General features: G+C 37.7%; 2 protein-coding genes across 4 annotated transcripts; one reads left to right on the top strand and one right to left on the bottom strand.

The window, feature by feature from the left end:
- Positions 1 to 1,352: 1,352 nt before the first annotated feature.
- LOC113062224 (tripartite motif-containing protein 46) lies at positions 1,353 to 11,687 on the bottom strand. Of its 2 annotated transcripts, none has more exons than XM_026231929.1 (12): positions 11,460 to 11,687; positions 9,375 to 9,630; positions 9,132 to 9,282; positions 8,544 to 8,742; positions 8,175 to 8,321; positions 6,559 to 6,654; positions 6,221 to 6,474; positions 6,003 to 6,124; positions 5,291 to 5,629; positions 4,168 to 4,397; positions 4,004 to 4,071; positions 1,353 to 3,046 (listed from the first exon to the last, which is right to left on the bottom strand). In XM_026231929.1, exons 2-12 carry the CDS (start codon positions 9,622 to 9,624, stop codon positions 2,608 to 2,610), a joined length of 2,295 nt encoding a protein of 764 aa, XP_026087714.1. In that variant the 5' UTR covers positions 9,625 to 9,630; positions 11,460 to 11,687; the 3' UTR covers positions 1,353 to 2,607. The 2 variants fall into 2 exon arrangements, with proteins under 2 accessions (XP_026087714.1, XP_026087712.1); XM_026231927.1 differs by lacking the exon at positions 11,460 to 11,687 and adding an exon at positions 11,212 to 11,415 and having other exon boundaries at positions 1,354 to 3,046.
- A 1,112-nt stretch (positions 11,688 to 12,799) lies between these two features.
- LOC113062225 (protein S100-A1-like) lies at positions 12,800 to 13,838 on the top strand. 2 transcript variants are annotated; one of them, XM_026231930.1, is made up of 3 exons: positions 12,800 to 12,918; positions 12,990 to 13,166; positions 13,407 to 13,838. In XM_026231930.1, exons 2-3 carry the CDS (start codon positions 13,026 to 13,028, stop codon positions 13,569 to 13,571), a joined length of 306 nt encoding a protein of 101 aa, XP_026087715.1. In that variant the 5' UTR covers positions 12,800 to 12,918; positions 12,990 to 13,025; the 3' UTR covers positions 13,572 to 13,838. The 2 variants fall into 2 exon arrangements, with proteins under 2 accessions (XP_026087715.1, XP_026087716.1); XM_026231931.1 differs by having other exon boundaries at positions 12,848 to 12,918; positions 12,999 to 13,166.
- Positions 13,839 to 14,777: the final 939 nt, after the last annotated feature.

A 14,777-nucleotide genomic window follows, 5' to 3' on the forward strand; every position in this document is an offset into this window, starting at 1 on the left:
GGAGAGGGAGGAAAAAGAAAGAAAGAGATCAATATGAAGATAAAGTGTGCAAAACTTTATTGGAGATGAATCGTGGATAATGGGAGAGAATGATGGAGGAGACTGGATTGATCTGTCGTTTAGATGAAAAGAGAGGTTGAAAGAGAGAAAATCAACCTATGACACACAATCTTTAAGAAATATCACCCTCGGCTCTTATTGGGCCATCACACTCCCAAGAGCAATGATTTCAGGGAGGGCGAGAAGGTGTGCGTGTGTGTGTGTGTGTGTGTGTGAGAGAGAGAGAGAGGCAACATAGTCTTGGATTTCTGTCACCAGAAACGTATGCCTGTGCTTTTAAAACTTTATATTTCTGAAACATTACATTCCATGAGAGGAAAAAAATTGCCTCTTTTTTTTTGGCTCATCGGCTCTCAAAGGGTCTGTCTAAGCTGAAACATACCTAACCACTCGACTTTCTGGTTTCTAACCAATATGGCAGCAATTAAAGGCATATGTGGATTGTCATATAAGAGGTTTTCTATAGAAGCATATACAGACATGCATATCTGCATAGTATCTAAACTTATTCGGCCTGTTTGGCTCATTTGAACTGTAACCAATATAAAACTGAAATGAAAGTAGGGTGCACATATCGTAAGTAAAAAAAATAAAATTGATTAAATAATATAATAAAAGCATTTTTCATTTTAAAAAGTTTACATGTTTAACCAATTAGAAATTAGGTGACATCACTAGATGTCTACAATCTTCCTGACATGACAGTAGAAAGTCTCTCACTCCTGAAATTACTCTGTATTTCTCTATAGAGCACTATTTCTCATTCACTAAATGTGAAATAGTAAATGAGAGTGACCAATTTCAGACTACTCTGTTCAAATATTTAAGTTTTGTCACCTCTAGTGCAGTTAGCTCTCAAAAAAAGGCAATTGAAAAAAAAAAAAAATTTTTTATAGTTGTGATATATAAATCTATAAAACATGATTGATAATGGTAGTACTCAAGTTGATGTAAACTCCAGCATACAGTGATCGTGCAGATTTCTGTTTACAAGCGTATCAATTTGGCACAAAGACTAATCTTGTGCTCATAAAAATGCATTGGGAAAAAATTCTTGAAATATGTATATTATCTTTTTGTATGTAAATAGAATTAATACTTTTGAAGTTTTCTTTGGGGGTTCAAGCCTTAAAGTGTGTGTGGGGGGGGGGGGGGGGGGGGTTCATACATTACCAGATCTCCCTAGTTTTAAGGGACATTGTTTTCTACAATTGTCATTATTTCTTTATATGCTTGATTAAAAATTTTAATAAAAGAGCCATACACCAATGCACATGCACAGACCACTCTATCTTGTTTTCATTTGTGATCTGAAATCCTTGTATAACCAAATATTTAGCTAAATGGAGTTATTTAAAGTACTAGTCTAATCCACTTTGCAAGAGGACCAGCACTCACATGTTTGAACAAACTGCTGCCCCCTACTGACAGAAAACAGTAATACAACATTGGTTCTGAGTATGATCTGTAAATGATATTCCGACTAGAATTTTCAGATAATTATTTATTAGAATTATTACCAGCAGGCAAAAGCTACCATTCTCTCCAGCAAGATCCAGACTACACTCTAAAGCCATTCCAGGGAAGCACAGCTTTACGCTGGACTGAAATCCAAAATATATTCTCTACAAGCTTCAGTAGGAATTTGCATAAGGTGACTTATAATGGTGGGGTTAGTGCATCACACACACATACACTTTTAATCGCATAAATACTGAGTAAAGCAGTGCACTTCAAATCTATTGCATTGAATATTTTAATTCTTAAGAGGCTTCTCTTAAATCATTTAGCTTTAAATATTTTCCAATTGTCCAATAGTATATGGGAATTCAAAGCAACAATTTGTGTATGCTATAAGGTCAATGTGCCCTAATAAAGTATTCAGAAAAAAATCATTTTATATACCGACTGCAGTCAAAAAAAAACCACATATCTCAACAAATCAAAATTCTTCTTAACCATTTAAGGCAGAAAAAGCAGCGAGAAGCATTTGGTCTGGCATAAGACGTATGTTGAGTAAATATCTTTGTAAATGCTCCAGTTGACAGCTGAAAGAGTTTGACAAATCTGTCCTGAAAGCACATGGCTAGAGGTTAAAAGAGCAGATGTTTACAACAGTTTCGTGGGTTATAAAATGAGGCTTTGTGTAACAGTCTTGAATTTCTGCTCTGTTTGGAGATTAATAAGCAAAAGATACTTTAATACAAGGTATATTATATCACTACAGTGTGGGTGGAATGTACTATAAAAAAAACTTTGAGGCACATTTCCTACACTGGAGCAGAGAGGTCACCGATTATAAGCTGGGAAATATATATTTTTGCATACATAATGTGTGTGTGTGTGTGTGTATATATATAAATGCATTTTAAATACTTTTCTTGGGTACATTATATAAGTGAGATCAGCAAATTAATAATTCATCAGTAATTCAGCAAGCAGTACAGCCACAAAAATAAAAATAAGCATTAGTTTTATCTTGTGTGCAATTAAAAATATCCATCTCTAAAATCGAATTATAAAATCAATCAGATAATCAATCAGAGTTCAGTTCAGTTTGGTTACACGTGATTGAATAGTGACTCGTCTCACAGGGGTTTGATTTGCATTACGATTGGCAACCAGCTCCTGTAGCTGTAGAGCTCCGCCTCCAATGAAACAGAAAGCAGGGCACACGGGGGCAGAGCAGTCCACAGGCCCCTCCCACAGTGGGCGGAGCGAGTGGGCATCGTAAAACGTGACACGCCCCTTCTCAAAATCCAGACACACTCCTAGTCTCGGAGGCAGTGGATAGGTGACGCCAGCTGGCGATGAAGGCCCGTTGCCATTAGTGAAACCAGACTCTCGGTGCTTGGCATTGGCATGATGGGAGTTGGCAGAAGAGGGCAGGTAGATCTTGCCCATCCCCATTGTGAGAAAAGAGAAAGGGGGAGGAGAATCTGACGAATCCTCTGCTCCGCTGTCATGGCCGCTATCCGGATCATATCTATCACACAAAGAAGATAGATTCAATACATGAAAAATGGAAATCAAGAACATTGAACATGCTGTTTGCCCTTCAAGTGGAGTCGGAAATATCACAAACATAACCAACCAAGCGAAGTCGTATTTTCATGTTACAAACTCAGCATTCTAGTTGAGACACATTATATTGCGCTTTATACAGTAAAGATTGTTTCAAGGCAGCTTCACAGTAACAAACTGGAAAACAATGATGCTAATAAATTCTTATTTGGCTGTAAAGCTGCTCTAAATAAAACAATAATGGCACTATTCAGCTCAAGTCAGTTCTGTGTTGATTAATTTTGGTTCAGTATTATAACTTTAAGTTCTTAAATTATGTGAAACAAGTTCAACTAAAAAGTGCCAGTTTTGGTGTTGCAAAATTCATCAGTTATGAAATGAGTTCGATTGAGCTGTAAAGCAGCTCATCCAGCTCAGTTCAGTTCGAGCTTTGTTCTCATCCGATAGTGTCAATGCAGTCAAATCAATTCTATTATCAAGAATCTTTTAAATCCCAACTAAGCAAGCCAAAGGCGAAACTCCATCAGGCTAATGATGATATCTTTCATAATTTTGAATTTGAATTTGGTTTATTGTTCAAAATATCATTTTTTGTTTAGACTAGTGCCACGCTATGGTTCTGACTTGAATACAATAAAGGTTCTTTATTGGAATTGACGTTTCAATAAAAACCTTTAACATCCATGGAACCGTTCAATTACGCAAAAGTTTCTCTACAGTGGAAAAATCTTTCGATTTTTTAAAATGTTTTTACACTAGGGGAAAAAATCTATTATCAATTTAACCAATTCTGGTCATAATAAAAGCAAAATTGGAAGTATTACATATTATATCTTAACAACAACATTAACATATCTACTTACTATTCTCACTTTTTGCGGTTCATTTCTGCCTTTCCATTTTGTGATTTTGTTCTTACCTTGGACTGGCCATATCTTGAGGCAGATGAAACCATTCCTGAAGTTTGGATTCCAGGCCCACACCAACCTGTAGAACAGAGCCAAAGACAAAAAAAAAAGATAAAAAGTGATATAGAAGGATTCACAGGAGATATAATATATTTGTCTTATTTACAGAACTTGCCTTGACCAGATATGACCCGGGCTCCACTGAGCATGCCCAATAATGTCGACCCTGTGTTATGGCCACATCACCCACAACCAGATCAGCTGTCAGGTGACAGGAAGTAAGGGCCCGATCGGCCGCCTGCAGCAGGGAGAGACCCGGCACACTGCGGGCACACCGCTGCTCCTTACTCAGCACCAGTCTGTCCGCGTGCAGACCCCAACGAGAGTCCAGGTAAAAATTCAACACTGTCGGGGAGGCGGGAGGAAGACAACAGCGAGGGAATACAGGAGGAATTGTGAGGAGGATAGAAGAAGAGGGGAAAGAGGGACACAGAATTAAGACACCAAACGGAGGGACGTAAGAGTGGGTGAAAAGGGAGAATAGAAGTATGCAAAAGGAGGACAAGGCATAAATACAGCATTCAGGAAAACTGTAAACAAGGAAAGAAGACAAAGAAATGCACTCTGGGAAAAGCAGGGTGAAATCAACACTGCAAAATGAGGAAGATTTGCATTTCAGCAGACAGGCAGAGAAGAAAAAGGTGTTTTTCCTCATCAGTATTTCAGAGTTAAGGTCTATTCACATTAAAAATGAGTTTACTTCATCTTAAAAATTAGATTCATGTCGTTTTCATTTACAGCAGAAGCTAATGTTAGGGTTTTGTCATGAACATCTGCCTTCTGGTTGGATTTTGCAAATCTTAGATTATTATTTGTAACACGGGCCTCCGTTTAATGTTATTAATAAACATTATGGAGCATTTGCTCATGGCCACATTTACAAAGCGAATGGAACAACATTCACATCAGATCCAAATACTTCACTACATTGAGAGTTTTGTGTGGAAAAGAAACATACTGGTGGTTTAAAGAATAAATGACTCAAATAATCAAAAGATGAGGGAAATGTAAACAAGAAAAAAGATAATAACAAAGAGTTTTAAGGGCTATAGAAAGGGAACAGGAAAGGTGGCTGTATAGCACTGTTGTCAGAAAAGCTGGAAAACATGGAAAACCAAGGGTTATAGAGAAGGAGATGGGAATGGATAAAAAAGAAAAAAGATAAAGAGAACAGATGAGCAGATGAGTATCATTTGGGAATGTATTATGTTGGAAAATCTTCAGAAGGTGTTTCATACCTGGAGCTGGTGGTGTGTGTAAATATACTTCCTCACTGTATTCGCCGAAGCCGGCCTTGTTGCAGCCTCTCACCCTCAGCACATACACACTGTCCATCTCCAGCCTGTCAATCACCGCACAGGTCCCGGTCACCTCCTCCAGTCTCTGCCAGCCCCATCGAGCAGCAGCCAATCCCCCGCGAATCCCCCCTCTTGCCCCGCCCCCTGGCACCACCCCCCGCCACCGGAATTCCACAGAGTAATGCCAGGCAGGATTGGATTCTTGAGGCAAGCGCCAACACAAGAAGAGCTGGTCGTAGGCGAGGGTTCGCTGGGTGTCAATCACAGGAGCGAGAGGGGCTGATGGGATAGGTCATTTTGGTTTTGCAAGTAAAGTAAGATCCAGTTTGCACCATAATATCTTATTTTCAGATACATTACTTTTCAATGTGTTTATTTACTCTCATAACTTTCTGTGAGCTTTCCATGAAATCCAGAGCATTAGTGTATCTCTCACAACACAATACTGAATCAAACTGACTCCAGAATGAAAAAGTTTTGCAATCATGTTTTTTTAGTGAATCAAACACATACATACACCTTACGTCTTAAATCAGTGTAGTGCTGATATGATAACCATAATACATATTATGGATAAACATTAAAGACAAACATTATGAGTTTGTTGGCAGTATTTTATAAAATGTTAGTGTTCCTTTGTTCATTTTCCTACCCTGAATGAAGTTCAGGTCTGTGAGGAGTTTGAGCTCTCTGGAAACATCAAGCTGGAAGTGACGGAACGAAGGATCAGCAGAAAGAGAAAACCGCTGCACAGATTCAATAGATTGGGCCAATCTACCAGAAAGAGAGGTCATTTTTTCTGATTTATTTTCTGCTTTCAGATTTTCATCAGTATTATCAGCAGATATTAAGGTGTGTTTCGCGTCCCACCTGTTGTGTGTTATTCTGGCTGCGTGCACAAAGCTCGATGGGTCATTTTCTTTGAGCAGCTCTTGAGTGAAAGCTATCAAGCCGGCATGTTCCAGCAAGCTGCGTTTTTCAGCCACCTGATTGGCCAAAGCCTCTGCCCTTCTCTGCCGTGAGCTTTCCAAAGCCTGGGCCAGCATTGTCTGCCGGTCGGTTAGAAACGCCATTATCTCCTTCATGCAGTGAGAGAGCTGCTCTTTGGCTGATACACTGTTCACCTGCATTCATGCACACAGACAACCGCTCAGCATATCAAACACCTGCTTTCCTTTTGTGACAAAGAGGGGAAAAAGAGGCCTTACCTCAGTTTGAGTGATTGCATTCTCCAGTTGTGTGATCTGAGTCATCACCATTTCCTGATTGGACAGGATAAAGTTCATCTCCTTGGTGATCTTGTCCTAGGGTTTAAAAACAACACACAGTGTAAAAGATTTTTTACTTTATTGAGAAGATTAATAATAGTAATGTAGTTATTCATTATAGTTTGGCATAAATAGTAGAGTAGAAATGTCAGAAAAGTGAGTTTGATTCATGCATTGAAAATTGTTGTGATATGATGCATTCGTATGTTCATAACATTTATTTTTAGCATGCTATAGCCCATTTGTGATCAGATTTTGAAAAGCTTTCAAACATCATTGTGAATGAGAAGTGTAATTTTTGCTCATTGGATCATTTAGTGACCTCATATCCCTTGAATCATGGGAATACTGTCATCCTTAAGAAAATCCTGTCCTGTCAGAGTAAAAATGATTCACTACAGAAGGATCACCGATAATGGAGTGTGTGTTTACTGTGATTTCCTGGCTTTCAAGAGTTCATGAATCATGGATATAAGACATGCAATTAATAGACTTACACATCACCGCTAAACAAACTGAACACAAGCGTAATGTTTTTGAGGGATAAACTCATCTGATCACATGACATTTCCCCATTGTTTGTTTTTCAATTACATTAACTGCATCTGAACTGCCATTAGGTGGCACTGTTGTTGCATTTTAAAGTTCTCCTATTATGCCATTTTTAAGGTTCCTAATTTCATTTTGGGAGTCTCCTACAATAGGTTTACCTGCATGCCAGTTCAAAATATGCTTTTGTATTCTCAAAATATGCATTTAATATCACCTAATTTTCCAACGATTCATTCAAAGTTGTTCTAAGATTCAGCCTACTCTGCTCTGATTGGTCAGATGGCCCAGTCTGTTGTGATTGGTTTACCGTGTACAGCGCGTGTCATCACTGATACGCCCATTGCCATAATTCCATATTTTGAACCCTTGATAGAAAATATAAACATCTATTATTTATCATAATTACAGGTTGTGATTCAGTGGAGTCAAATGGGCCAAATAAACTGAGCCATTTTTCAAGAGCAAGTGTTCTGTGAAACTCCCCGAAATTAGAGAAGCACTCGTCAGTAAAATGACGGGAACACAAAAATAGATTGGTGTTGTACTACTGTGTTACAGTGGGAAATTTTTTTACTACTGATTCTTGGCACCCTCATCTTTCAGAAGTGGAAATAAAACAAATTAAGTGTAGCATAAGACAGCAACTTCTCAACTACAGTGTTTGAGGGCAGGTCAAATTAATCACGGCCAGACAGCGTAGAAGATAGGCAGGCATTATATAAAATTCTGTTCTTTCTTTTGGGAGACAATAAGATTTATTTATTGTGCACTTTCAGCTTTACAACTTTGCAGATACTTTACATTCACATTCAGCTACATTAAACACTGTATGAAAGGCAATATTCGAAAAGGCATAATAGGAGCACTTAAATGAACTTTTTTTGTTCATTGGCTTCTAAAAATGTATTAAATCAATTTCTTTAAAAGAGAAAACCATGGCAACATAAAATGACAGTCATTTATGCTAGGTACATCATTAAAATAGAGGTGAATTGAATTGATACCTTAAGAGTCTGGTAGGCTTGGGTGACAGGTGCAATCTTGTGACCCGTATGGATCCTCCGCAACTTACAGAGTGAACAAAGAAGCATCTGACATGACTTACAGTAAAACTGCAGCCTCTCCTGATCATGTTCTGGGCATGTCAACACCTAGAGAGACGGAAAGAAACTTTACGATACTCTGTTGATAAATGGAGTCGCATCTGCATATTCATTTTGTGAATATTCAATTTCGTTCAGAAATACAGCATATTATGGAAGGAAAATGGATTATGAATTCAGTTTATGTTAAATAATTCATCAGACCCTGGACCTTAAGGTGTGAGAGGTAATCAGGTAGTAATCCTAGGTGCTCCAGGAGAAGCGGCTTACCTTTGGCCTGAAGTTGAGGGTGGGCTGAACATGTTCGTGCTGGGCGCGTGGAGTGCCCCAGGGGTGGTAGAGTTTAAAGCACTCATTACAGAAGCTGGCTCTGCAGTCAGTACAGCCTTTGGTGGCCTCCAGGGCCTGTGGGGGTTTACAGAACTGACACATCACAGCCACACTGCCCAAACTCACTGTGTGCCTGTACCTACAGAAAGCAAGAGAGAAAGTGCAAGATCCTTCAGTAAAGCATTTGTTTATTTGTCTGTATGTGGTTTTATTCATATAGATTTAGTAACATGCTTGGTAAATTCTGTATTCAAGATTTTAAGATTATTAAGTCACTAATTAAACAAATAAATAAGTATAAATCCCCAAAAATATATAATATATTGTATATTTAATATTCTACTTAATATTACCAGATCACTTATCAATTAAGTAAATAAGTATAAATGCTCAGATTATATTATATTTCATTACAAAAATATAATATCATGAATTTAAGTTTCAAATAACTAAAGTATAAATACTTAAAATATATTATTTCATTTTAAATATATAATTTTAATGTATTTGAATGTGTGTATTTATTACCTTTCTACAATTCTCTCCAGTGTAAGATTCCTCATGCACTCAGCCAATCCTCTCTCACCTAGTTCCACATCTCGTCCGCAGGGGACGCAAGGAAAAAGCATGACAAGTGGAGGGCCTTCCTTTCGCCTGCGGCCTGGGTATGTCCCAGAACCTAAACATACGCACCCAGTGAGATATACTAAATATATTAACCTGTTTACATGACATTGAAGATGGTGCATGCTCTTTCTTGTCTGTACACACCTGAGCGCAGCAGGCGGTCCACTCGGTCAGACTTGGGCATGGGTCTGCGCATCTGCCGTGGGGACCGTGTGTTGGGGGTAGAAGCCGGCGAGTTGGGCTCCGGGGGGAGCTCGGGCTGGGGATACCCGCTCTGAACCAGCACCTCGGAGGCACACATGAGACACACGCTGTGCAGGCAGGGAAGTACAATGGGCTGCTTCACAATGTCCTTGCACACAGGACACAGCAATTCCTGCTCCATACTCCTCATATTGGACTGGAAAAAATGAATGGAGGGTGAAAAGAAAGAGGATGAGTGAGAAAAAGGTAACAGAGGAAGAAAGATCTTACAAATATTGACTACAGTAAAACACCATTATAAAAACACAGCATAGGCTACAGTTATATTATGAGAGTTAAAATTATTGTCAATTCTAGCTGATTTAATGCATCCTTGCAAAAAAAAAAAAAATGTTTTAATTACTTTCATAAAAAATAAATAAAAGATCTTACTGACCCCACACTTTTGTATGTCTATAAAAATGCTTCATTGTAATGGTGCAATCAGACATCTAATCAGACTTTTTTTAAATGTTTCCTGAATACACAAATAATTTGTGCAGAACAAAACAAATTTAAAAAATCACAACATAAATTATCCACATGTTCCCAGATCAACAACCATAACCCTGAATGTACCTCTAAGATGCTATTCCAGGCCCTGGTCCTAAACTCAAGGCAACCTCTAATATAAAATCAATATGTTTGATAAGGGCGGACTTGGGTTAATCACATAAACCCTTATAAGAACTTTTTTATTATTATAATTTACACATTTTGCTACATGCTTGCAGCAAATAAGCTATGCATTGTATCAGTATGGCATTCCCTGGGAGCAAACCCATGGTTTTAGTGTTACTAGCGTCCAGTTGAACTACAAACTGAACATTTTAGAGAATGCCACCGCCAAATAATCCCTAAATTTAGCTCCTTATGTCATATTTGGAACAGAACATTTGGACTCTGTGAAGAATTATGATGTCGCTGTTGCACACCGATTTAAAGAAAGAGGAAAGAGGTGGATAAATGCGTAAAGAGACTAGATTTATATGCTGCCTGGTCTCTGAGAAAGACATGCACACCTTTATAAATAGCTGTTTCTGGTGTACTGCTACAGGCCTGCACTGCTCTTTAAAAATGGATAGTGAACTGATGTTCATGATTTAAGCAGACAGCTGGGTGACACTGGAAGCTCTGGAAAGCCCACAGTGACCTTGTCCATCAAACTAGCACCATAGAGACATATTTGTGGTGACTGTTTGAAGACTGACTGAGCCGTTTTTTAAAGGTTTTTTTTTTTTTAAATGCATAAACAGTTTTCATCTCCACAAAAACATACAGTATGCACAAATAAATCATAAAAAAATGAGTTTGGTAACTTTGACTTAATTATAGAAATTCTGTAATAAATTGAATCTGAAAACCATTTCCCATGCAAATAAAATAGGCTTGTTATTATTGGTTAACCACTGGCCTGTCGCATTCAATGGAAATATCATTGTAAAATCTAACCAATATCTTTTCGTTACGCAAGAATTTTCATTTTAAATCTTACTTTAAAAATCAAAACGCATGCTTTAGGAAGGCCTATAGCAGCTTATTTATTAGCACTCTTGGGCTTCTGTATCGTCGCGCGGTCATTCAAAGCAATGTCAACCCGCACCATACGTCACCCCATCCCGCAGAACCAACGTTTAACCTGATTTTACTTCAAAATAAACGCGACTGAGGTTTGACCTACAGACATGAGCGTATAACCGGTTAGCACGGCTCGTGCTGTATTCGGCAGCGCCCTTACCTTCACCTGAAATCTGGGCGCCATTACAGGAAGCTGACTGCTGTCTTATGACAGCACTGCTGTCGCATACCACTGCGACTTACCGAGATACACACACACTTTTGATTGCAATGAATGTAAAGACTGATTGCAGGTTCCAGGCAGCTTATTAAATTAAATCAATAAAACAGCGCATGCAGAAGAAGCTTCACACTGCCACATGCACGATGCGGATTAAATGCATTCTCTAATTTTCTAGCAAAACGTACCGTTTATGTTCCGTTTCGCCTTGGTAGATCTTTATATGTCAATGGGGAAATATTCCGTTGGCCTCCATAGCCTCTTTCAGGTTAAAATGTAGGTTAGTAGGATGTCGCTACATCCGCGCGCAGCTGGAGATGCTTTCAAACAGACGCTCTCGGTCTCGTGCCCGCATACCGTTTCCGTGGTAACCAGCTCGTCCGCTTCATCAGCAGCACGCTGCAGGTTCATGCACATCTGTTGAACCAACGAGTGTCCAGTGTTTCGGTCAGTTTTATGATGTAGGTTCATTTTTAAATATGAATTAATTTGAATACGTAGGTCTATGCGCGTAGCCTATAATAATGGATAATGATATTTACTTCTAACTGGCCTAGTTTATCAATCCTTGTCTAAAAGGACACAAAACATGCCTTGTGCATTAATAAAAGAACATGATTTTTACAACGCCTTAATATTTAATAGTTTATAATGATTTTTAGGTTGCATTTAATAGATTACACTTTCATGAAAACGTTTGCAATTGCTTTGTAAAAGGTGTCATTATACCTGTTTCGGCTGAGTTTTAATTGCACTTAAAGCTTTTGACCAGCAGATGCCGCGAATATGCGCTGTCTCGAGCGCTTCGAAGTAGTGAATCATTTTGCAAAGCAATTGGTTCAATTGATTCAGAGTTTCGAAAAGCTTCGTTTCTCCATCACTCTCGGGAGATGACCAGACAGGGATTAAGAAACACAAAAATCTATTAAAAAAATTGTTTGATTTAATTGCATAATCTTTAAATGATTCATCAGCATTATGTACGAAACTGTCATACAGAACAGCATTTATTTGAAATAGAAATCTTTTGTAACATGAATGTCTTTACTTTTATTTTAATGCGTCCTTGATGAATAAAGGTTCAAAATAAATCTTAATTATAACAAAATGTTGGACTGTAGTGTTTCACAGTTTTCCTAAAAAAAAAAATTTTTAAAACAGTTTTCAACATTGATAATCACAAGAAATGTTTCGTGAACACCAGATCAACATATTGATTTCTGAAGGATCACGTGACACTGAAGAATGGCGTAATGATGCTGAAAATTCAGCTTTACCACCACATGAATAAATTCCATTTAAAATGTATTTTAATTTAAATGAAGCCTTGCTGAATATAAGAGACTTCTTTCAAAATCATTTTTTTTTAAAAATCGTAATTATTTCAAACTTTTGACAGCTTGTGTGTATATATTGTACAATTTCTGGTGTTTCATATACTAACATTACTGTTCCCTATTGAGGAATGCAATCTATATAGTACACACAAAGTCCGTTTAACTTGTAGACTTTAGGTATGCTGTGCTCTAATCAACGTATTGCTCAACTTCCCCTGATAAGACCTTCTCCTGCCCATGGGCTCGGTCATATAAACTCTTGAGAGAGATGACCAGCATTTCTCAAAATCTTCACTCAGACGCACAAACGGTAAGCTCTTCATTCTGCCATTTCATAGAAATGCATGGTCAAGATCAATGTAAATATTAGATTGATATCAGCTTTCTAAGGTGGCCAGACCCAGACAGTGAGCAGCGATGCCATCCGAGCTAGAGACCGCCATGGAGTCCCTCATCATGGTATTCCACCGCTACGCTGGAAAAGAGGGCAAGAGTGGCTCCCTGACCCGCCGTGAACTCCGAACCCTGATGGAGAACGAGCTCTCTGGGTTTCTCAAGGTGAAAAACTGTCATTCTCTCATAAATACTATCATTCTGTCAAGAGTCAAAAGTCAAGAGGATGGCAGATCTACATGAAAGATAATTAAAGTGGCAGTGAAGATGCAATAAATAAACTTAAGAGTAGAAGACATTCTGTATTCTGCTCTCCTCTCTTTCATTTTCCAAGAAAAGGAAATCCAGACCAGATATAAGTTTTTCTCTCGTTTATCAAAAACATTTTACTCTCTTTCCCCACAGTCTCAAAAGGATCCGACTACTATCGACAGAATTATGAAGGACTTGGATGCCAATGGAGATGGGGAGGTGAACTTTGAGGAGTTTGTGTCTTTGGTTGTGGGTTTGTCCATCGCCTGTGAAGCGTGCTACAGGATGCAGTTAAAGAAGACACAAAGCTGGAAATGAAGAGGAAAATGATCCGTGCATACAAACTGTAAAATGTATCATGTTGGTCTATTAAAATGTCAGATTTTTTTTTTTACTTATCCTTTGAGTATGTTCATGTGGAGATCAGTATCGAATGAAAACCATAAAAACTACTTTTGGTTAAAGTACAGTGGGTGTGTATGACAGGTCTTTGGCCTACAGACAGTTTTCTTTTAGCTTCAACCCCATCTGTGTTAAAAGCAAACTATGTTAATATTTATAATAAAGCTTTAATATTAAAAAGTCTTCATGTGCAGAAATTTATATTTAAAATACATGTCTATTCAGGTATGACAAGTATGAGTTTTTTTGTACTCTCTCTCTCTCTTTACGTCTAGGGTGTGTCCCATCCATGTTGGTAATGGTTACAACTTACAATGCAAACCCAAAACTGCTCGGCAAGAAAGGGAGTTAGAACTCAATAAGCCTTAGACGGCACCATATTTCATTTTTTAACAGGAATGATAACAAAGACGTAAGGGACTGAAAGCACAATGCATGTAATGGACCGTACTATTGTTTAAAAACATACAAAATGTTCAGTTAATGAAATGTCTTCCTCAAAGAAACTTTTTGGTAAAAAAAAAACTAAAAAAACTAAAACACCATAAAAAGTTGTGAGTTGTGCAAATTACAACATGTCACACAATGAAAAAGATGGTGCTACATGCATGCATATATTATACATTAATCATATGTATATCCAGTCAATTTTTCTGTAAAATAATATATATATATATATATATATATATATATATATATATATATACACTATTTACAGTACATGTTATCCTTTTTCACAGCTAGTAAGGCTCTAGAAACTATTTCTTGCTTATGTTTAAAGAAACCTGTAATTTTGTGGCTTCCTCGTGGTCATATAATTTTCTGTTTTATAATGCAGTGCAACATTTTAGTATCCATAATATATAATATTACATAATATATACTATTAAAACTAATTAGTACTAATGCTACTACTATAATAGCAATAAAGACAAAAAATAATCCACTGGCACAAGACAAATATGCATGAAATGCAGGATCAGATCTTTTGACCATAGCACATCGCCCAGTAACCAAGTCATTACAGTCTTGCTGATTTACACAGTGCTTTGCCAATGCTTCTGAATTTCAGACTGTTAGCCAGCTTGTTTGCACTGCTAAAAATACAAAAAGCAAACCACC

Source organism: Carassius auratus, chromosome 44 (assembly GCF_003368295.1).
Source record: "Carassius auratus strain Wakin chromosome 44, ASM336829v1, whole genome shotgun sequence".
In the NCBI taxonomy this organism is placed as follows: domain Eukaryota; kingdom Metazoa; phylum Chordata; class Actinopteri; order Cypriniformes; family Cyprinidae; genus Carassius; species Carassius auratus.